Source organism: Chamaea fasciata, unplaced genomic scaffold (genome assembly GCF_029207755.1).
Source record: "Chamaea fasciata isolate MVZ Bird 193981 ecotype frontalis unplaced genomic scaffold, bChaFas1.0.hap1 SCAF_5, whole genome shotgun sequence".
Taxonomy (NCBI): domain Eukaryota; kingdom Metazoa; phylum Chordata; class Aves; order Passeriformes; family Sylviidae; genus Chamaea; species Chamaea fasciata.
Window position 1 is genome coordinate 36,003,554 of NW_027094090.1, and position 24,056 is coordinate 36,027,609.

At 38.0% G+C, this 24,056-nt stretch overlaps 1 protein-coding gene across 1 annotated transcript; it reads left to right on the plus strand.

Annotated features, from left to right (window-relative positions):
- The first annotated feature begins 3,307 nt into the window (after positions 1–3,307).
- Positions 3,308–14,818, plus strand: TMEM19 (transmembrane protein 19). The gene is given in 9 exon segments (XM_066183254.1): positions 3,308–3,409; positions 3,411–3,467; positions 3,470–3,634; positions 3,870–4,020; positions 6,742–6,855; positions 8,253–8,390; positions 8,698–8,952; positions 10,011–10,220; positions 13,046–14,818. Coding segments are annotated over 9 exon segments (1,356 nt in total). The 3' UTR covers positions 13,210–14,818.
- The last annotated feature ends 9,238 nt before the right edge of the window (positions 14,819–24,056 follow it).

Here is a 24,056-nt window from a genome sequence, read left to right on the forward strand (position 1 = left end):
CCTTCAGTATGAAAATTACTATTTGCAATTTGGTTGGTATTTTCACAGGCGACTACTAATTATGAATGCTCTACTTAAGATGAATGTTTATCTGCAGTATGACTTTTCCCTTCCTGAAGTATAACTTTTCCCCTTCTGTTTTCTGTAGCTATCTAAACACACTATCAGCATAAAATTTTTCAGTCTATGTTGTCTTTTCTAAGAGTGTGAGTACTATTCCAGGCCCTTGTGAACAGTTGTAGTTAATACAATGTTAACAATGTTTGCAGATTTATAATTTCATGTATTGAACACTGTTTTGTCTTCAAACAGTTTTTGGTTATTGAGAAAACAAGACCGTCAATGGAGAATAAAAGATGTTTAAATTAGTATTTAACTTCCAAGCTATATTTTTCATAATGCACTCTATCAAGCATAAATATGAATAATGTCTTAAGCAGTGAAGAGAAATTGGAAGTTCTATCTCAGAGATAGAAAAAAATAAGGCAGAAAGTCTATTTCTAAAATCGTCACAAAAATTTAGAATTGTTATGCTGTATTATGGCAAATCTACTAAATTCTTAGGAAAAGAGTGACTGTAAAAGAGTTATTAGCATGCTGTGTACAGTAACATGTTATTATCTTCTTCCTGTTGCACTGCTTTTAATCATCTCACATTCCTGCCTCTTATTAAATCATACTTCTTTTTTTTTTTTTTTCTCCTAGACTGCACTGGCCGTGCTTTGCATCCTATAACATTGGTAAAAGGTAAGAAGAAACTCTTCTTCAAAATATTGGGTAGCTTATAATTCCATTTTTTTAAATTTAAACATCTCATATTTTTCTTATTCCACGTATGAATTTGGATGGGAAAGCATGGGAAAAAGTTTTCTGGTCTATTTGTTATAAGCAACTGTTACTTGCTGGTTTCTTAAATTCTCAAGCTTATCACTACTATTAGGTGGGAATAAGGAATAGGGGGAGTGTTATAAGTAAAAATTGATTATGAAATGAATGTATTGCATGTATTAAATATACATGATGCTTTTCTAACTCATTCAGGGTACATTTAAATTAGCTCATTCTGTATTCACAATATTGTAAGCATCTAGATGGCAATTTAAGTTTTTTTTAAAACCCAGCCTTTACTAATTAAAAGTGGTGGTGTTGTTATTATTATCATTATCATTATCATTATTACAGGACCTAGTGAAAAAAGGGCAACATCTAGAAAAGAGGAGTTTAAACACAACATATGCGGCAATTACAGAACTGTTGTAGATATTACTCTCAAAACTGTAGCTACGTCTTTCAGCTTCCCAATGTAGAAAAGTCTAATTTTTGGGTGCCTTTCTTTCCTGTTTTCTAATCTACTTGTAACATTTAACATATACCAAGCTACTGCAGGAAAATTTGTTGGCAATCAGAAACATGGGAAGAGGGATGTGTGAAGCCACATTTAACAGAAGCTGAAAAGAGAGTCAAAGCCACCATTATTCATGCACTGGTTGTTAGACATTTCCTGACCAGAACCACCTTTCTCACATCAGGGGTAGAGAGCTGTGCTCCCTTTTGCTATTCTTGCTCAGGTAAACTCCAGCAGCAGCAGCACCTTTGGCCTTAAGTCAAGATGCAAGGTGTGTAGATAAACCAGCGCAGTAGTCTGGTATGTCCCTAAATCAGTGCCAAGTGCTAGTTCACACGTGTACGGGATCTATGAAGGAAGCTGGAGAGTCCCTTAAAGCTCCACAAACCTGCCCCCTCTTCACACCAGCTTGTGTGTTACCATTAATCACAGTCCCACAGTTTTACAGAACCACAGATAACAGCCAGGGCTCTAGGATTCCTGCAGGAACATTTGCTTCTCCACCAGAAATGCCAGTATCAGTCTGTTACAGTTTAGAAAACAAAAAGTAAGCAATAAATTAAATAAAACAGTTTGTTACAGTTAAGGTTGTATTTGAATGAGTAAGCTTATGGGAGTTGGTTATACCAGAACAAGCAGCTGCTTGTTCAGACACCAGTGTAAGTAGAGTTGATCTTGTTCTGGTTGAAAATCTCAGCTAGTTAGATTTCGGCAGAAGAACTAAAGCAATGGCATCAGTGCTATTCTTGAAAGGTGTCCCGTTTTTACAAAGCAGCCTAGCTACTGAGTCCCTAATCCTTGGATCTCAAATTCAGACCTCAGATGGATATTTAATGAAAATTTGGGAGGTAAGAAGGAAAACTAGATATACCAAAATTAGTACTTCTACATGACTCTTACTGTTTTAGGTATCTCTACTTGAGATTAATTTTGGGTGTTACCAGTATTTGTTACCAATAACTATAGCAGAAAATAAGATAAAGCCTTGGCTAAGTAACCTGTTGTAAGTTTTGTCTCTAACTGCCTGGAGAAAATACACTGTAAGCACCCAAGTGCTTCACAAAGTGAAGTATTAACTTCAGCCTCTACTTTCTTCAGCTAAAACCAGGTATGTGTAAATATTTAAGGAGTAAGTTTCTTAGCTTAGAAAACATCTGAAGAAGCAGCTCTGAGTCATAATTATTAGTTTCACAACAACACGAAAATATATCCAAGTTTATGAGAGAAAAGAATCATGTTCTTTTTCTGAGAGAAAAAGAACACATGGACTGTCTTCACACCTTGATAGAAACCTACTCCAGACGCTGAATGAAAAATAAGAGAACATGCCTCAAAAATAAATGGGTGCCACGGGCCAGAAACATTCCTGAATTAAGTACACAAATTGTCATCTCTTAAATTAGGATTGCTCACTTGAATTTTTTAGCTTTAAAAACTACTTCTGTTGTACATCAAAGATCTTTTATTGTCTTTTTTTGTATTACTCTGCCTCTCGCTGAATACTTAAATGAATATTCTGTTCCGCTGCTGCTGCTACTTGTCCATGAGACAAAAAGCACCTGAGGTTATTGATGTTCGTGAGGTGATTCATCTGTACAACTTGAAGGTTTTGGTCTATATTCCACTGAACAAGTGCTGAATACATAAATGCTTCTTCAGCATTGTCTCCTGGAATGCCTGAAGTCTTTTTTATTTCTCATTTATTTTGAGGCTGCTGCCTCAAAACAATGGGTTTTTGAAAAGTTGTGAAGTTTCATCTCTTTCTGTGCGTTGCTGACAAAAGTTCTAATGTGTTGAAGTGGAAGCTGTGCAGTCCGTCCCGTAGCTAATGTCAGCTTATTTACAACTCGAGTGTTTTGGGAGTCATTCTAACGTGCCCCAAGGAAAGCCACCAGGCAGGTTTGGCATGTTTTCATCCCAAATCAACTTTAGCAAACGTTTTAAGTCTTTCTTCTGCTGTTAATGAACTTCGAAATGCTCCAACAAGTTCCAAACCTCATCCAGGTACTCATTGGTCTCGCTAATTATCCACAGACTTCATGCCTTTCCCAGGCGTGTCGCTCCTGGGTTTATTTCGCAAACCGGATCTCCCTTGACAGCTCCTGTCGGAGTGACGCCGCCGCGCGGCAGCCCCGGGGCCGTGCGGGCTCCGCGCTGAGCGGGGCCCGGCCGCCGCCGCAGCGCCCCCTTGCCGCGGCGCAGGAGGGCGGGCCCGCGCCACGGCCGGCGGAGCATGCGCGGGGAGACCGCGGGGCGGGGTGGGGGCGGTGCCCGCGGCCCCGGGAGCAGGTCGGTGTCGGGGCCGGGCGGTGCGAGCGCCTCCGGCCGCCCAGTGCCGCGCCGGGCCGGCCGGGGTGGCCGCAGCAGCCTCTCCATGAGCGCCTCGGTGCATCCCGGCAGCGCCCCGAGGGAGGTGCGGGCCGGGCCCGGCCGCGGCTCCGGCCGGGCGGGAGGAGAAGGAGGAGGAGGAGAAGGAGGTGGTGGCGGTGTCGCTGATGCCCTGCGCGTTGTGTTTTCCCATCAGGTGTTGTCCTTCTTGCTTCCCATGTCCTATTACCAGGAGGATTCCTTCAGAGAATACCTCAAGATGATGGCGAATATGGTCATCCTGAACTTGCTCATTTGTGTTTCGCTGGCGTTCTGGATAGTGTCCATGACAGCAAGTACGTACTACGGTGAGTCCAAAGGGCGGGGAGAGGCTGGCGTGGCACGGCCACGGGCGAACCCTCCCCTCCTGCCTCTCTAGGCAGGAGACAAAAAATGGGAAGAGGGGTGTACACGGCCCCTTCCTTCGTCAGTAGAGCTGATAGCCTCACCTTACCACAGTAGGTGATAGTGGTTTAGAAGATGCTGACAGCTGCTTACTTACAGCTCCGCCCAGGGATCACGTACAATTTAAAATATTGGTGTCCTTTGTGATTTCTTTCCTCGAAAGAAAGCAAATGAAAATTAAGAAGTGAAAAGAAAGACCGAGCTGTCAGAGGTCTTCCTATATCAGGCAAAATACGTGACAGCACGGGAGGAATGTGCCATCTTTCAAAACTGTTTTAGGAATCAGCAACATCTGCAAAGTGCAGAAGAGGGCGTGCAGGAGGACTTCCCTAGTCGAGGAACAGAGAAACGGGAAATGGTATAAGAAAATAGGGATGTATGCATGGAGTGGCTGGCTTAGGTGTGTAGTGTCAGCTCAGCGTTCTGCTCAGGCAGGCTGTGACTTAGTTGGTGTAGTTGCAGGGACACAAGCCCTCTCTGTAATCTCTCTTTTCGGCTCTAGGACCATTCTTACAGCAGTGTGCAAAAGCAGCTGGTATTGCCTGCGATATCAGTTTAAGCCTACAAAAATTTAACTGCTTTTCCAAGACAGGTAAAGGCTTATCATCCAGACCCCAGCCTGTTTGATGCAGGAAGAGCTCCAGTGTCATTGCAGTATTGCTGAAAGTGCCTAGGGATGCAGTATGAACACCTTCAACTGCCTAATGTCACCTTGGATCCAGAAGAAGCTATAATAAATACTCCACCAGTATAAGTTGACTTTTGTAGAGGCATGTCTCTGCTTAGTGTTTTTAGTACTTCAGTTTTTTTGGATGGGTTAGTTCTGGTACAGCATTAAATCTGTGTTGTCTGGATGCTTCTACTTTGGCTTGTAGTGAGATGCCAGATGTGTAGAAGGTATGCAGAAGCAGGCTTCACAACCAGCTTTTTTTTTGTGTCATTTGATGCTACCCAAGTTGGATTTAAACATGCAACTTCATTTATGCATGTCTGCTCTCTAAAGGTATAGCTTTTCTGACAATTAGGATATTGTAGTCCCTGTTCTCTTACGTGAGTGGGAATTTGCAGTGTAGCGTGGAGAGGCCTGGCATCAGATGGATCAGGATAAGGTCTGATAGAAAGGAGAAGACTGCGGACAAATCCTCCTTTTTGTAGGGAATGATTATGGAACAAGAAGGACATAAAACTTCTGTTGTTCATTTGCCTGAGACTGTGGAAAGACCTTGGCTTTTCAAGATGTATGAAGCATATAGTAGTTAATGGGCTTAAAATGGTTCAGCCTGTAAAAGTGAAATTCACAGTCCTTAATATAAATATAAAAATACTACAAACATACTCTTATTAACGTACAGTTTATAGTAATTCTTAAGCACCAAACAGTGGGCCAGATGTTACTGAAGCCAGTGTCAAAGAACATTCATTGTTTTATTATAGATCCTATCTTAGTCTTAGCTGCTTACATTTAGTAGTAGTTAATACAAATACTCTTCTCTCCTACAAGGAAATCCAAAAAGGTTAGTATAAAAATGACCTTGAAGAGATGAAAATTCTGTTTGTTAGCCAAGCAAAAGGAACCCCTTTGTGTTCCAGTACTGCTAACACTCAAGTTTGCACCAAAAGCTGCTTGGTTTGTGATAAGCAATACCAGGCTATAGCACTGGGGGGCTCTTCATACACAGCTAGTGCTTGTCTTCTGAATTTCTGACTCAGCCCTGGGCTGCACGACCCCCTAGCTCACCTACTATGGCTTTGGGGCTTTTCAGTACCCGGAAGAGATTTTTTTTTTCTTGTGAATCTTTACGTTTCAATGAGTGTTTTACTGTGATTTCACAGACATGTTTGTCCTTCTTTGCACCAGGGAGCCCGTGCTTGTGCAAAGGTTGGGGTACTGATGACACAAAAGTTCTTGTTGAAAACCATAATCTTTATCTTTCCAGCAAGACAAGCCTCTGTTCCTGTGTGAAATCTTTCTTTTACAAGATTGAGACTTACTTTAATGCAGGATTTGTGATGTCTTGTATTTGTATAGGAGATGTAGTAAATAAGAAGTTACTTTAATTTATTTTTTTCAAAACATGCATTAACTATTGGCTTTAGCTTTTAGAAGTTTGTGGCTTTTTCAAACTGAAACTGTCACTTCAAGTCTTGCCAAGATAGTCATCAGCTCAAAGTATATTTTAAAGAGCCTTACATCAGGGTCAGAAGAACTGAAAGGGCTGATGTTTCATAAAGTGGTCACACTACTTTCGCCTAGCAGACTGTCTTGCGTGGCATTTTTTGGTAGTGGAATTTTGTCACAGTAAATTCAAATGTTAGCTTTTGAAGTTCATTAATCCCTTTTAGAATGAAAAATATGACCATATTTATTTCTTGTCACATTTTCCTTTTTTTTTGGTCATTAATTTTAGTTCATGAAATATATTTTCTTTTGATAGCTGAATAGATAATTGCAGATATATTGTCCTTCTGTCCATATGAATATCTTTCTTCTGAAGGGTTAGAAGTTTTAATCTCTATTAGGATCGAAATTTAAGTATATACCAGGAAATCATGACTTTTCAGACATGAAGACATAAAGAAGGCTTTATGAGGATCATCTGTAACCTTGTTATTTGCTTTATCAGGTACTTTACGACCCATTTCTCCATGGCGCTGGCTTTTTTCAGTCTTGGTTCCACTAATTATTGCTACACAGGGTTTTAAGAAGAAGAGTCTTGATCACAGTGGTGCATTGGGAGGTATGTTTTCTCTGAGACTTAAGCTAATGTTTATTAAGCTAAAGGTCCTTTTCATTGTTTGCAGTTTAAGACTTTACCTAGTTCTATTATAATAAAGTAAAAATGTAAGCATACATACCCCAAATTCATATTGGGTTTTTTTTCCCCATGCCTGTTTAAACAGTCAGGTTAATTCTGTGCTGCTGTTTGTAATTGATTTGATTAATATTATTATGCTTATATAAATCTGGAAGATTCTTTTAAACTTCAGTACAGTATGCAGTTGGTTTAACATATTGAAGGATTCACAGAGAAACAAAGAAATGGCAGAGGTAGTGGTAAATAAAGACCCTAAACTGATTGAGTCAGCAGCCTTCCTGCTTGGTAGGTAATCAGTTCTCCTTCCTCTGTGGTTCTCCTTTCTGTAGTAGAAGCAGTTCTAGCCTTTTTTTTTGGCCTGGCAAAAATAAGAAAATTAAATCTGTACTTCACTGAGAACAAATGACTGTTTCTGAAAAGTTTTTCTAGACCACGTGATAAAAAACCCAGTGTAGTGTAGGATAGTGTTTATTGAAATCTGATGCAACGTTTCTGGGTGAGGTGGTTCACCCTTGTCTTGTGACATTGTGTGAATTGATGTTCAGTGCAGTAAAACGGCCTCAAATCCTTCCTTCCCGTGTCACCTATTTTGCAAATCTTCTGTCTGTGAGAGTTAAGGGAAGCATTTTCTGCACTGACAAAAATCTTTTTGACTTTTCTGTTCTGACTTTCTAACTGCTCTGCTGGCCAGTTTATACTGGCATTTGCTCTTAAATGCACCCATTTTTCTTTCAGTCCTTTAGACTTGTAATCTCATGGTGCAGAGTGAAATTAGGCCTCCCCTGTGAACGGAGACATAAAATGAATTGCATCAAGGAGATCAAATACTTTAAAAATTATAAAAATAAAGAGGTGGAATAAAAATCAGAAACTAAAAAAAGAACAGAGAAGTAGCATCTGCTAAGATATGGAGGAAGATTTTACAGATTATCTTTGAGACCTTTGATTTGATACCTAAACTGATGATAAACTTGCTGACAGAGGCAGAGCCACAGCTATATATTTGCTCCTTATAAAAATAATAAAATTCTTCAGGCAGAGTACTTGAATTTCAGTTATGTATTCTTTGGATTCTGGGGGTTTTATTGCTTCTCTTTTATTTTTGCACAGTAGTACTGATTTGTGGCAAAATGTCTTAAAAATCACATGCTTCATCAGTTACAATAAAATTAGCAATTTGGCAATTGAATCTCTCATTGCATGATTGTCTTAGGTTTATCAGGAAGATACTCATCATATTCAGAAAATCTGAAATACTTAATTGCTTTGCAAAGCAACCATTACATGAAGGAACTTCTATACTTCTTTTTTCTTCATAGGACTGGTGGTTGGATTTATCCTTACAGTTGCAAATTACAGTTTCTTCTCTTCTTTGTTTGTATTTTTTGTTACTTCTTCAAAACTTACTAAGTGGAAAAAAGATATAAAGAAGCAAATAGATTCAGAATACAAAGAAGGTAAGTCAAAATACTTGAATTCTTTCAGATCCTTTGTGGAGAATACATACTGCACGTTCTTGTTCCCTTCTAAGGGTCAGATGAGATGTAACATCTAGAATAGGGAACACTGTTGAGATTCCCCTCAACCCTCTCCCTGTGAATATTAGCAAGCCACTTTGCTTTTGCTTCTGTTCTTTTTAATGAACTGCCATACAGTTTCTGTTTTGAATGTGTGTCATTTTAAATTTAACTTTATATATGTGTTATTTTGCTTTTGCCTCATGCTGTTGCCTGAAATGACTAAAATTCAGTTTTTATACTTCAGGTGGACAGAGGAATTGGGTTCAGGTATTCTGTAATGGTGGTGTTCCTACTGAGCTGGCTCTCTTATATATGATAGAAAATGGACCAGGTGAAATTCCTATTGACTTTTCAAAGGAATACACAGCATCATGGATGTGCTTATCACTTTTGGGAGCTTTGGCATGCTCTGCTGGTGATACATGGGCTTCAGAGATTGGTAGTGTTATGAGTAAAAGCAAACCAAGATTGATAACAACCTGGGAACAGGTTCCAGTAGGTAAGCTGTTACCTCTTCTACATGTTCTTAATATTTTGTTAATCTGTTTTCAATTATGCATCAAACTTGAAAAGTTCCAAGATAGACATAAAAAAATATCAGAAATCTGGGATCAGAAAAAGTTACCAGGAATGTATTCTCTGAAATGGAATATAGTCAACTCTGTTTCTTCTGCATCTTGTTGATGAGAAGCACGAGCATAGCAACCATGGAGCTAAAGTCATTCTGAATGCTGTCACTTCCAATCTTGGACCATAGTAAAAGAGTTATATTGCTAACATGAAGACTACAAGTTATCAACTGATATTTTTTAGGCATTATTTTAATCAGTAGAATACATATGTACTCAACAGAGACACTACAGAAAATTCACTTTTTAACCACATCACTCATTTCCTTTAAAATTCCCTATCAAGGGTGAATAAAGTGAAAACTCTGTCAAACGTGTCTCCATGGTGGATGTCATTGCTGCTTTAAAGCAGTATGCCTTTTTTGAGTCTTGCTGGCAAATTGGTCAGAGGTACAGATCTTGTTGGATAGGAGTTAAATGCATGGGCATTTTTTTCTTTATATATGTTCTTCAGGTTTTTATTCAATGAGGTGTCAAACATCTCTGTCTATGGATTTGGTTCTTTTATTTTTGAATGTGTTGGTGAAACATGTATATTACTTCTGAAAGAGGACATTGCTTTAATTTTCGCATCTCAAGGTCTGTTTTTTTGGAGCAAATCTCTTCTTTGATTAGCCCACCACCACCTAAGTGGACAAATATCAGGTGACATTAAGAGGTGTGCTGTCTAGTTTTATTTAATTTAATGCTAGTGAATATTTCTAGAGAACTAGCCCTAGAGACAGGAAAGGAGTAGTAACAGGCAGTAATGGTAAAGGTTAAGCTGCTCAACAGCATAATGGGAATTGTAAAAAGCTGCAGTAGCGGAGCCTTGTGGATGTAAGGGGAGAAGATGACTATGGACAGCTTTGATTTCATGTAAAACATTTCAATTAATACAAGTCTTTTAAAACCAGTTCGTAAATCAGCTGTGTTTTATTTGGTTTAGGTACTAATGGAGCAGTTACTTTAGTGGGCCTGGTGTCAAGTTTGCTTGGAGGCATGACAGTAGGTATAGCCTACTTTATAACTCAACTCATTTTTGTGACTGATCTGGAAATATCCGCTCCGCAATGGCCCATTATTGTGTTTGGTGCAGCAGCTGGCTTACTGGGATCAATTGTTGATTCGTATTTGGGGGCTACAATGCAATACAGTGGTAAGAGTCTTCTTTTTTTCTTTTTATTTTTTTTTCTCTTACTCCCAATGCAACCTAAAATTGGACTTGAGATTCAACGAGGGCCGAAGATACGATTTTTAAATGAAAAGAATACAGAAATAAAGGACAAAGGGAGCAAAAGTAATGGACGTCATAACGAAAAGGAGCAAGGGTGGTTGGTCCTTTTCCACATTTCGATTTGTTTATTGTAGTTTGTTGTCTTGTTGATGACTGAAAGAGACAGAGATATCCAACAAGTTAACTTGGAAGGAGCAATTGCTGCCCTCTCCTTTTCTGTATGTCTAAATATAGTAACATTTTATAAGAAAAAATATCAGCTTAATTTTATCCATTTACTTGGATTAAGTTGTCACTGCAGAAGCTCCATTCCTAACTCTGAAGTCTTAGCAGTAGGCTCAAATTTAAGAGTTAAATAAGAAAACGTGAACAATAGTTTACCTTCTGGGTTTTTTCACTGCTTCCTGTAGAAGGTCCAGAATACAGAACACTGTTTCTTATAAGTTAAGCTTATCACAAACTAGCTATGACTTTAAATAAAAAGACAGTATGCATTAAAAAAAAAAAAAAAAAAAATTGTTGACTGGCTGGTTCTAAATTATTTCAGTGTTTACTCATTGCCCTGAAGGATCATTACCTGTGAATAAACACTACAGACAACCCTTAGGCTAATCTGTAAACTTATCCAATGTTTCAAAATTGTTTAGAAACCCTATCTGACACTGTTGTGTTTAACAGCTTGTTTAGAGAGAGAACTTAAGTTTCCAGATTTTATTGTTGGTATACTTATTAATTGGAAGTCAAGGTGTGAATGTACAGATGAATTGCCTGAGAGACACAAGTCCTTTAGGTCTGCCATTACAGTGAGACCTGCAAACTGTTGTTGGTGCTCTGGGTTTGGCTATGCAGCATTTTTTATGCTCTATTCCTTTTAATTCCATAAAAGTTTAGACTACAATGGAGTGTTTAACTATTCGATGAACTTTTAGATGTTTGTGTCGTAAACAAGAAACTTAAGCACTCAGACAATGTTTCAAGCTTCTAATGAGGCAGATGCATTAAGGGAATGGAGTAAACCTAGCTAATACATGCCTGCATTTATCAACATCTATTTCTTCTTCATTTCATGTATTTTTCCATGTTCAGCAACTTACCTTACTACCTGCAGTAGAGACAGTATGCAAGTTCCACAGTTTCTTTTACAAATTCATAAGCATAGCTGGAGTATGTATACTATGTTGTACATATATGTACTGTGGTATATATGTGATATGATACAGGCAGAACTGTGCTTCTCATTTGTGTCTCTCCTTCAGCCTACTTTTTCATTCCATTTTCCGTGTGAACTCAAAAGGAATACTCTAGTCTCTTCAGCATCTTGGAAAACAATAAGTAGGGCAGTGGGAATAAAGAATTGTGTCTCTCTTTTTGAAAACAGTATGCTGCTAATCCTTTCTGTCTGTTTTTCCTTTTGGTTATATTCCTAGGTGTGGTATATCTAATAGCCTGTGATACACACTGTTTCTGAAAGAAAATCCGCCCCTGCCTGCAGTTAGTAATTAAAACTTTTAATCACTGTGCAGAATAAGATTGAAATCTGCCAATGTTATCAGTCTATACCTATTCTGTAAATAAAAAAGCTAAACTTTTAAAAGTAGCAAAACTGTCACTTTACCTACTTGTTCGTGCTCAGATTATACGCTTTATGTACAGTTGAGGGATATACTTAGAAAAAAATATTTCCCGTTTTTCCTCAAAAAAAGTACTACTCTCTAAAACACAGCAAGTGTTGAGAGTTAAACTGTTAGACTTAAATTTGATTTTTCTGTAGTTCTTTTGCATTATTTAAGGCTAGGTTTAAATGTGTGTTTCAAAACAGTATTGCCAACTATATACCTGCCAAGGAGGTTTGTAGTGGGGTTTTTTTTAAGTTTTCTCTGAGGTGCAGATTTATTTTTTTTTAATAAAGCAGCAGCTTTCTTTGAAATTTCCAGATTGTGAGTGTTGACAGATAGTCAAATCTAAGAAGAAAAAAAAATACTATAAAATATACTGATTCAGTTTGGAATGTTCCAACCTTAAATATGTGCATGTCCACGTACCCAGTTATACTTCACTACAGTGTGAATTAAAATCAAGTGTTCTAAGTTGGTGTGCTTTTATCAGCACCCAGAATGGAGCAGCTGGACAAAACATAGGACAATAATGTCTGTGCAGTAGTAGCTAATGAAGCACAATATTAAAGTATTGATAATACAGAGGCAGAGCAAGAAATTACCTAAGTACTACGGAAAGAACTCCAGCTGCTGGTAGTATAAAATTGCTGTGTAAATAGAATTTATAAATTCTTTAAATTCAGCCTTTGTAAGGAGCTCGTTTTCTGTCAGATTAAGTAATAATGTTATTTCCATAATTTTCCTTTTAAAGCAAATATATCTTCTTGCCAGAAAACATGTTGCTAATAAGTTGTTTCTGTTCAAAACAGCATCCTTTGCTTTAGAGCGATGCTTTTTTCTCTTCTGATTTAGCTAGCTGCATTCCTTTTCTTTGCTGTGAAACTACATAAAGACAGAAGATTTGACAGAAGTTTAACTTCTCAAAAGAAGTAACTTCTAATGTAAAGTATTGCATTTATACCCCATTCTTTGAAGGTACCAAATTGAACTGACTGTAATTTAGTTTAGTCTGATGATGTCTTCTTACAGAGATTTAACACTGTTATAGTAAAATAAATTTAGGAAGGTGTATATACTTGTTTCTCTTCATCTTGGTTGGCTTTGTAAAATGAAGTTTTAATCTTTTTCCAGGTTTTGACCAGACAATTGGCATGGTTGTTAACCACCAAACAACAGACTCCAAGCACATATCTGGAAAACCTATATTAGACAACAACGCCGTAAATCTTTTCTCTTCTGTCATCATTGCTCTGGCGCTTCCAGGGACAGCATGGTTTTTCTGGCCAAGGCGTTGAAATGGTTTAAGGTTTTCTGCATGCAATTCATTTATGTTCAGTCTTGTTTAGAGACTCAAAGAGTTCCAGTTGAACTCTCTTTAAGAGATGGATCTGAAACATTTGGAGAGCCAAAGGACTTTCCATCTCAACTTGTTAAGGCTGTAAACCTCATGTGGCAATCAGCAGCTCACAGGAAGGTGCTTTGTCAGTAACGCTCTTGCTGCTCCTCAGGTGGATGTAGGTCATTGCCAAGTGAGGTGAAGCACTTGATTCATTTATCCTCCATTTATGGAGCTGAAGTGTTGGTGTCTATTCTCTCCTGCTTCCAGCACCTGGAAGGGCAGGAAGCTGGAAATAGAAGTCTAATCCACATCAATCAGTGTGAGGGAGCCTGGTGGCTATTGTCCAAGCTAGACACAAAATACACTGCAGCTTTATATAGGCAATGGTAACATGGGTAAAGTGGGTGAATTCTGGTATTTCCCATTATCTACGGTTTGTATGGTCTTTCGGAAGTATTTGGGCAGGGGAGAGACAATTCAGCCTTGTTGCCAAATACTATCTCTTCTTCCCTGAGAATAGGTTTGATAAAAATGATGATCCATACATAACATTTGAAGCAAAAATCTAAATTTAAAGTAGAAACTCACTGGCTGTTCCAGTAAGAATAATAATTTTTTTCTATGCTTTTTTTGACATCTTTATTTCAAAACTAATGATATTTATGAAGATTTGTCAATACTGTGGTACTTACGAAATAATTTAAAATTAAAGATGACAGTTGTGAATTCACATTCATCTCTTTAGATAGAGAATGTTTTTTTTTTCTGTAAGTATAGAATTGTTCCATGTTTGGCATTCTAACCAAACCATACTCCTTGGTTATTTCTCAACAGTGGAAATGTATCCCATTTTGTTTGGGGCTTTTATTTAGAGATGATGGCCTCAGCCAAAGAAGCTACAGATGTTATCCTTTTAGCAAATGGCGGAAGTCACACTTACAAACCATTTAAAAATAGAAATTTAATTTTTGATGCTTAGGTAATTCTATCTTCTGTCATTAATTTATAAAAGTTGCGGAAGTAACGTAGCCAGTACAGATAGTACTTAAACTTTAGAGATACCCTCATAATAACCTCTCAGTGTTGATATTCAGAAGTGTGGGCCTTTATTTTTAGCTCATGGAAAGCTTTTTCTTTTATTGCTAGAGATGGATGAATATTTTGTATTGAACATCTGGTTTTTTTACAAGTGTCTTGTGTATATTGCCTGTCTTAATTCAATTGACTTTTTTATTTTGTTGCCTTTTATGGGAATATTAAAAATCTTTACCACCTTCCATACTGAGTTTACTCTTTTGGAATCTATATCAATCTGGAATTCATCACTGGAACTACTTCACTGTATTATCCAATTGCAAAGATGAGATTTCAAAGTAGTAAAAGCTTTCTGAAACGAACAAATTGTGTAGCTGCTCTATGTCTGTTCCTGTGGAAGGGCACAAAATTATGGAAGTAATGTATGCACTTAAACTGTAACAATAAACACTTGGGAATTTTATGCACTGTTTGGACTTATGCTGCGTCTAAATAAACACTGTATTAGTTATCTTGTAAGATTTTATTAATACTGTTGTGATTTCTAGAATTGAGCAAGATAAAATTTTTGTAAGATCCTTTTTTTTTTCTCAATTAAATGTCTTATTTTTATATTCTTTTGTTTCCTGAAGTGAAGTGTGCTTTCAGCCACTGAAGTGGACATGGTCAAGTTTTTTACTATTTTTTATGAGTTTGATTCAAGACCAGCTTACTGTAGTGAGAAGACATCTGATTTCATATTCACAGCATGAAATGCTTTGATCTGTGATCATATGAACGAATGTGATCTCACTGAACTCCTGTAGTTAACATCTTCAAAGGCCATTATTTTGAATCTTTTTTGGTCATATCTTAGTGATGACACTTGAGTTGCTTTTGAAATTTCCACTCATAAGTTTCCAGTGTACAGAAAGATCTGAGCACACTTAAACTCTGCAAAGGACAGCAGGTATATTGAGTATACCTTAGGTAGATATTGTTACATTTAACTACTTAGTAGCTGTAAACTGACTAGCTTTGGAAGAAGATGGAGGCAGGAGTAGGGGATACAGGGAGGAAGTTGCAGAATGTGACAAACTGCCTGTAAATTGGTGTGGGTCACTAAGAGCAGTTCCTGGACTCACAAGACAGCAGACAGAGATACCACCTGTCCAAGTGCTACTTGGAGAGCGAAAATGCAGGAAGTAAAAAGGGGGAGTTAAGAGAAAACCAGGAAGCTGATAGATTTGAAATTGCAAAATATTTTACTGCAGTTAACAAATTTAATTCCATTCTTTAAACACTTGAATTATTCTTTAGCTTCACAACCATCGGTACCCCTAGTATATACTTCTGTCACTGATTTTGCATTCATAATTAAGTGGTATCAATATTTCCACAGCACCAACGCAATACGCTCAAAATATTTTTAATTGAAGTGGTTGCAATTGTGAGTTACAGGTCCTCATGCTTGTCTTGATTGGTAGATGGGATAGACATCTAAGTAAAATTTTGACATAAATTGCATGTGAGAAATCTTTAGCCAAGTCTCACCCAGACTTGGTGCCATGATTGTTGAAGTATACTGGTATCAGTCACCAGTATCTATTTTTTTTAATTTCTATTTTATTTTTACAGCTGCAGATTGTCTTGGGTCTGCACATGCTGCATTTGAGTGGTCCATCATTACAGAGTTTCCCAGGACAGCAAAATAAAGTGGTGTAAAAAACAAAAGGGGTATTAAGGACAAGCTGGTTCTGCAGACTGACTTTTTCTGACAATAAAGGGCTGAAATGTCGTGAAATACTGTTGGTATTTTACAGAGACAACTTGGGCACTATTCACATTACAATCTGTTAGGACTGGGCATCTTAGATTTGTAAGTAGGATTTGTTTGCCCTGCATTTCTCCCAGGAGTCCTCACACAGCCTTTTCTTTACATTTCATTATCTAACGTTTTAAATTGCCATTAAGTAGTTTTTCTTCAAGCAGGAGTTAACCTGTTTTACAGGAAATTTATTCCCTTAAAGCTTTGTAGGTATGTTGCAGTCTCTGCTTCTGGCTATTGCTATAACTGGATAATAGTTTTCAATTTAAATACTGCTACTGTTGGGGGATAAGGTGCAGCTCTGGGATACAATTATGGGCCTCTTGTAATGCATAAATCAGAGAAGGTACATGAATTCTCTCAGACTATGTGAATGCCTGCAGCACTCCCAAGCCTGCAGCCACCCTCAGTAAATATTAATGCCAATACCAAATAAGGATGAATACAGAAATGTGGAAACAAAGCTACTGAACAAATGGCAGCTTGTACTTGGGTATTCCCAAGTCTGTAAAACTTGGTTCCAAGCGAAGAAATTCCAGCAGGAATATTCAGTAGCTTTTCTACAACATTCATCCCACAAAGTCAATTTTAGTATCTTCCCACTACAACCACTAATTAAATGACAGAATTGCAGAACAGCCCAGCTTGGAAGGGACTTTTGAGAGATCATCTGGCCCAACCTTTTGTGGTAAAGGGATTTTTGGTGGGGTTATCTAGAAATAAACAATCTGTCCAATCCCATTTTGAAAGCCTTTGATAATGGGCACTCTACCACATCCTTATATGTCAGTGTTCCTTGAAACGCAATAAGACAAATGCACAGGAAAGTAGTTGACCACTGTTCTGATTTCTGATCAGGAAACATTTTGTGACCGACTGATGGTATGAAGCAAGTGTCATATACTTTATCACTTTGAAAAAAATCTTAATAATAAATGTATCCTCTTATAGCAGTCTGATCAGCAGCATTGCTTGTTCTGTGCTGTTCTGGGATTTGCCATTTTAGAGCAAGGACAAGTGTTTGCTAATCCAGGTAGGTTTCAAGAAGTGAAGACTGGATTAATTGAAATGTGGAAGAACCAGCCTGAACAATGCTGAGGAAAGGAGAATACCACCACTATGGATACAACTGCCTGCTTGCAGGGAGCTACCTGGCTGGACCTGCTGAGTCACCTGTGAAACCTTGCATAACTTGTTTGCACCTCTCTCCGCTGGTGGCTGCTTTTTTGTGGCTTTGTTCCAACAAGCATAAAGCATAATTAAATACTTCAATGTGATCACTGTCCAAATTGGTCTTGGAGGTTCAAACCCACATCATTAGCAAGGATGACAGTGGTTTAAGAACCCAGAATGCATCCTGCAATTAGAGGAAACATCAGTAGAAGGCAGTAAGAAGTCTTCTAGTGCTCATTTGTTAATACCCTTTAGTATCCTCAGTAACTATTTTTGTAAGGTGTTTGCAGCTGCAGGCCTAGCTGCAGAGCTGGGGAGATAAAAGGACATCATAAAAAATCACACGACTGTGCTCTGATGTTTCTGGGTAAAGGGCTCTTGCTGCGCTGGCTTATGCAGAGTTTAGCCCAGTACTAGAAGAGCAATTATTTCTGTCATCCTACTCTTTTTGTCACTACTACTTGTTTTCCTGATATTTCATTATTTCACTTGTTGACTTCCTAAGTCCTGATATCATTCCACTGTCAAAAGCTGCTTCCACCAAATGCTCCTCCGAAGCTGCAGCAGTTTCAGTCTGCTTTAAACTGCCAAATGCCCTGGTTATGGTGCTTCCAACAGGTAGACATCATCTCATTCCATTAAGTGTCTCCTAATATAATTTAAAATGAAAAAATGAAAGGAGCGGATTCATGGGGCATTGGGTGAGAAGCATGAGTGTTACCTCTGAATTCTGGAAACTGTGTCTTTTGGTAGGTGTCACAGGAGAACAAAGACATGAGTATCAGCATTTGACATTGCACTTGGTGGTGTCTACTTGAGGAGCTCTGTAGTGGATTTAGCTTGTGCAAAGCTATGCCAGAAAAAAAAAGCATCCACCATCAACCAAACCATAAAAAGTGCCCAAATCCCTTATCACAGGACCAAAAGAGATGTATTCTATTGTTCTTTAGAGTTTGAAGTTAAATGAACAAAAATATCCTCACATTGTTTGCCTGCAGATTTGAGTAATACACCACTTACATTCAAATAGGTTTGGTTTGAAGGAGATTAACAAATGTTCCATTTGGGTTCAGAACTCACCTGAAATAAGAATGTAATCTAGATGTTAAACTTGTTTGTCTTACCTTTTTCTTTCCTATCTCTAATGAAGATAGTTTTTTACAATGTATTTTGGGTTTTCTCCCCAGTGGCAAAAAAATGGATGCATGCAGTCTGTGCCCATATCATGGAAGTCCAAAAATAACTCCTGCATATATGCCATTTTGGGATTTTTGTTCCTAGTTCTTTGCAATTGTAATCATTAAAGGTCTTCTACAATTGTTAAATATCCCTTTATGTTTGTTTTCTGCCATTATTTGAAGAAAGCAGGTGGGGTTTCATTCCAGTTTCCTTTATCTCTTTCTCTGTTTTACCACCCCGACTCCTGGACTGGAGTCTGCAGCTCCCCTCTGATCCTGACTGTGAGTACGAGGAACCACAGAAGAATGATTCTTTTCATAGCAGCAGATACAAAGTCAGTGTCTACCGTTCTGGGCATGACACAGGACTCATCTGTTCTGTGCAATTATTTTTCTTTGCCAGTGCACGTAGTCACATAAAACTACTATTTGATGTCCTCTGGGACCTATAATGTCTCCCTTCCCATTCAGGTTTACAGAAGAGTGAAATGTAAACCCACAAAAACTGGCAGCTAGGGCTGAAAGTTGCAGAAATCTGAGTTCCACTTTTGCATTAAGGATTCTGAGGAGTGCTAAGATGCCCTCATATATATGAGAGTTTAATGCAGAATTTAGCTTTAGGTTAGAGGGCAGTTCTAAAAAAATCAGCTCAGTGTCTTCCCCAAAATCACAGCATCGGTCCTGTGTGAGGCCATATCAGGACACAACAGAGACAGATGCACACCAGGATTACTTTTTTACTCTACTCAAGAAGACCTAGAATAGGTTTCTTCCCCATTTTTTTCAGACAGGAATGCTGAGAAGCAGAAAAGTAACCCTGTGCTGGCAGGGGCTTTACAAAGCCCCATTCAGGGGTACAATGCAACTTGGCGTAGTGCTCTCTCTCACAGGTGGGTGTGGGTGGAGGCTTTGGCTGCAAACACATCACTGCTGCTGCTTGTTACAACATGGTTCTCAAAAATGTAATCATAATCTAATCAGGCAATGAGGGATCCCATGAGACCATTGGTGTTCAGAATCTCTTGACAGTGCAGAAGATTTCTTTTTTCCTGCAGAATTGAAAAGACAGATGTAACCCCCCAGCCCCTCATAATGCCCTGGAGCATCACCTGCTTCAGGCGTGGGTGCAGGGTCATACATACTTTAGCATTTTTCTAGACAGAAAGTGAGACCAATATTTCTATCACTGCAGCTCTCTGCTTCTAACAGCAAAATGCAAACATTTTAATAGGAAATATTTCATTGGTCAAAGCAGCAAGAAGATGTTGGTTTTAGGGGAAGCATTCTGCTGAAAGTAACACACATTTGATTTTGATGAAGTCTTCTTTGCATTTTGTCTATGTAACTTCCTTGAAACTGGGTTACTTGGTGTGATTAAAAGAAGCACTAGCTTTAATTAGAAATTTCTAAGGGAAGAAATTATGAAGGAAAGGAATAGGCTAGATGATTCAATTCCATTTTTTCAGTCACAGAAAGGAAAGCATTTGCTTTAAGAGTTTACATGGTCATCCTGGTGTTCAGTCACTTGTCATTTTAAAATGCAGGACTGAGCAAGGGTGATAATTGACTTTGTTTAGATGATTTGTTTTACCTGCTCATCACCAGTATCTGCTGAGCAAAATACATTAAGGAAACCTTCACAAAGGAAAGTGTCTGCAAAATTTATGTATTTTAAGAGTGCAACAATAAATTTTATATCAATAGTAGGAGTTGAATGATAACATTAAAAATGGCTTATTAGAGTGTTTTTCCTTCTTTTAAAGGCTACTTTAGGATAAATTGCTTCAATCTAAACCATACAATATCTTGGTATTTCTGCATTCATTCCTATGAAGTGTATGTTTAGAATACAAGTTTTCCTCTAAATTTTAGAAGTCTTAGTTGAAGGCTCTACATTTCAGTGAGATGTGGTTCTCATTTGGGCATTAATAATTCTGACGCTTTTTTCAACAGTGAATATGATGCATACAATATCAAAATAATAAATTAAATTATTTAAAATTATTATTAGGTATGAGAGCTGATAGAGAGAGTCTCCTGTGAACTGGGCCTAGGGACTGCCTGAAATGCAATCTTTATCTGGCCAAACTCATGTCACCAGGCTACCCAACACCCCTCACACAAAGCTGTCAGAAAATATGGAACTATTTTCTTCACTTGATAATTGGTCACGGTTTTAAAAACTTGTGTTTCATTTTGAATCTGAATGTGTCTGGCTTTAGATTCCTGCTATTAGTTTTTTCCTCATGCCTGTTCCTGCTACAGCACTGATGAGCTGACCAAAGTGAGCCCTTTCCTGTTCTCTGCCCTATTTTTAAACTGTGTGCCAAAATCCAGTACAAGTTTTATCAGTGCCATGCACTGAGATAAAAAACTTATTCATTACTTCCTTATTTCATATCCAGGGATTACCTCTGCCCTTTTACTGCAGTCATATACTTAGATACCTGCTAGGTTTTGACACTCTAATTTGTTACATTGACTAAGAGGTAACACTTTTGTATTCCTAATAATGTTTTTATTTTTCATTTTCAAATGACAGCTTTTTATACAGTTTTTGCTGAATACCCCATTCTTGTCACTGCTTATCACACTGACAGTTCCATATCACTTCAAGTTTGATTAGCATTGATTTTTTATTTACTTTACAGGCCATTTAGGAAACCCAAAAGGCCCTAAAAGAAACATCAGTTTTCAAGACAACTGTCTCACCAGCAACTACTCTGAACCGCTCATCCAGTTCTTGATACAATGAATTTGTCCTTCACTGCATCAAAAAGTAATTTTTTTTTCTGATTGTTGGCATGTGGGCACTAAGTCAAGCTCCTGAAAAAATTAATACAGCTATGACCTTACCTTTGAGCAGCCAAAGACTGTAATGTCATCTTAGGTTTCTCTGATGAGACCTATTTTTCCATTAGATTTTGTTGACTGGCACGCATAACATTTGAATGCTTCATTTAATTATTAGTCTTTTTTTTGTGTCATTACTTTTCTTTGTGTCATCATCTGCTCCTCCCCACAGCTGAAGGTGTGACTGCCATGGTAAAGATGGGTGTATCAGGGCTTGTGTGAGTACAGAAGGCTGTGCAAGCCTGTGTGCAACAGGCAAGTACCATTGCCAAAGAGTAGGTCTGTGGACAGGCCGGTTGCTGTTACACTGGTGATGATTTGGATGAAGATGCATAGGTGATTAAGTAAGCCTGCCATGATTCAAAACAGGCCTGTTTTGCTCACAGCTGCTCATTTCTATCCTCACTGCTTAGCTGAAGCTCAGTAACACTGAAACTGGTAGGTTTTAGGATGTCCCTGAGGAGCCCTTTTGGCACCCACGCTTCCTTCCTCTGTTCCCATTCCTTTATAGAAGCTCTTGGAAAATCTACTGGCTTATCAGCCAGTAAATGAAAATTTCTCTTTCACTATTACTGCTGTGGCCCACAGTCAGCACACTGCAAGGTCTTGCAAGGGATCCGCTTGCACACCTCTCACCCTGAGCAGTGTCTGAGGGAGCCTACAGTGCCACTGACATCCCCATCTCCTGCTGAACCATACAGCAGAAAGTTATTCTGGTGCAAAATTCCATTCTTTATACATCCCATGCAGTGAATCCAGCACTGTGGGTCTGTTCTTGAACCTACCTGCTTCTGTGTTTGAAAACATTGGCATGAGTGTTTGAAAAAGGTTTGCCAATGACTGGTATTATTCTAGGTAGTTTATGATTGTATGGGTCCCATTTTTGCTTTTTAAATTTTAACCAGTTCTGCCTTCCTCTGGAATTTCCCTGGTCTGCCAGCATGTGTTTAAAGTGAGCATTTCTGTTCCTTTTTTTTTTTCTTTTTTTAATGTTTACATTCACAATACTGTTATAGCATACATCTAGTAAATTGACTTCTGCAGAAGGGAAGTTTTGTCTTTTGCAACCCTGACACTTTAAAACTATTACCTTTATAAGCCATTGGTTTACTCTCTCTTAGAAGGTTAGGGCCTCTCATTTGGAGTTGGAACATTGCCTTTGCTCCTGAAAGTAGAAACACCAATATCAAAGGGTCAGTGAATGGTAGAGTGGCATGCTTGCTGTTCTGAGCCTGCATCCAGGGTGCTGTTTGTCAGGAAAGGGATCTGTCATGATTGCATGGGGATGGTGTTTGGCATTGCCGTATGTCAACGTGGGTGTATGAAAACCATAATGCAAAGTGACAAAGAATTCAGAACTGCTTTTTCTGGGGGGAAAAATGACATTTGCAGACAATTCCGCTTCAACATGGAGAATTGAACTTTTAGAAAATAATATTTTTCTTTGTGAGAAAAAATAACATTGTTCCTTGCTGGCATTGTTTCTTAGGTAGAAATCAGATTCTATGTTTTACTTGTTTCTGTAAATCAGAAAAAGATTTCCTGCTGCACAAAGTCTTCGAGGACATTATTAAACCTGTCAAGTACATTTCTGTGGGTACATGGAGTCTCTCAGCAGTGAAGAGTGGGTAAAAGACATTCAGAAAACTCCCTCCAGGTCAACAATCAAAAATTTCTCTTCTCTTCTCTTCTCTTCTCTTCTCTTCTCTTCTCTTCTCTTCTCTTCTCTTCTCTTCTCTTCTCTTCTCTTCTCTTCTCTTCTCTTCTCTTCTCTTCTCTTCTCTTCTCTTTTTTTTCCTTTTTTCCTTTTTTTCCTTTTTTCCTTTTTTCTTTCCCACATGCTTTGCTCTTCACCTTTATTATTTGCCTTCTGAACCCGAATCTTTCTTTTTGATAATATTATTAGTTTCATTTTAAGTGGGTTTTTGTTGTTATTGTTGGGTTGGGGTTTTTTCTCTATTCTGATTTCTTGCTTTTTTGGACCTCTTGTATTCTTATGGACATTGATCTTATACAACTGTACATTATTTGGCTGAGATTTTGTAGTATGATTGTTTTCCAAGCAAATTCAATAAATTCAGAACATTTTTCTGCAAATATATCAAATTATGCTCAGAAATATTCTCCAAAGGAAAAAATGGGGGAAAAAAGACTGACATTATCTGCAAATCAACGGCTACCCTTATAATATTCAATACATAACTGTCGCAGAAATGAGTTGTGTGTTGTCCACAGCTTGGGAGGTGCTGTTTATGCTGTTGTAGGTTTGATCAACTAAAGTATCTCCACTGACAGCTACTGCATACACTTAAGTTCACAGTGGAATAAAGACATTTAACATTTTTGTAAGGCGACCTAATAATGCAAGTTGAAAGAAGATTATTTTCACTTTTAGAGATTATACCACCTGTGAAATAAAACACTTGAGTAGTCTAACCAGAAACCATCAAAAGTCATGGCAATGGATACAGCAGTACAATTTTTTTTTTTGTTTAATAACATACAGAGTATTGAAGTATCTTCATGAAATATAAAATATATCTTGAAAGGCATTTCTTATGCGAATATAATCAGCAACAGAGATAACACACAAGGTCTGTCCAAATGTTTTTAGGAAGCTGTGTAAAAAGGGGAAGCAAAATAAATTGAAGGAAAAGGAACCATTCTCTTCTCAAATTCTCTGAAACAAAATAATCACTTCCCAAATTAAATTAGCACTATTAAAATAACTTTGTAAAAGTCACAGATAGTTAAACC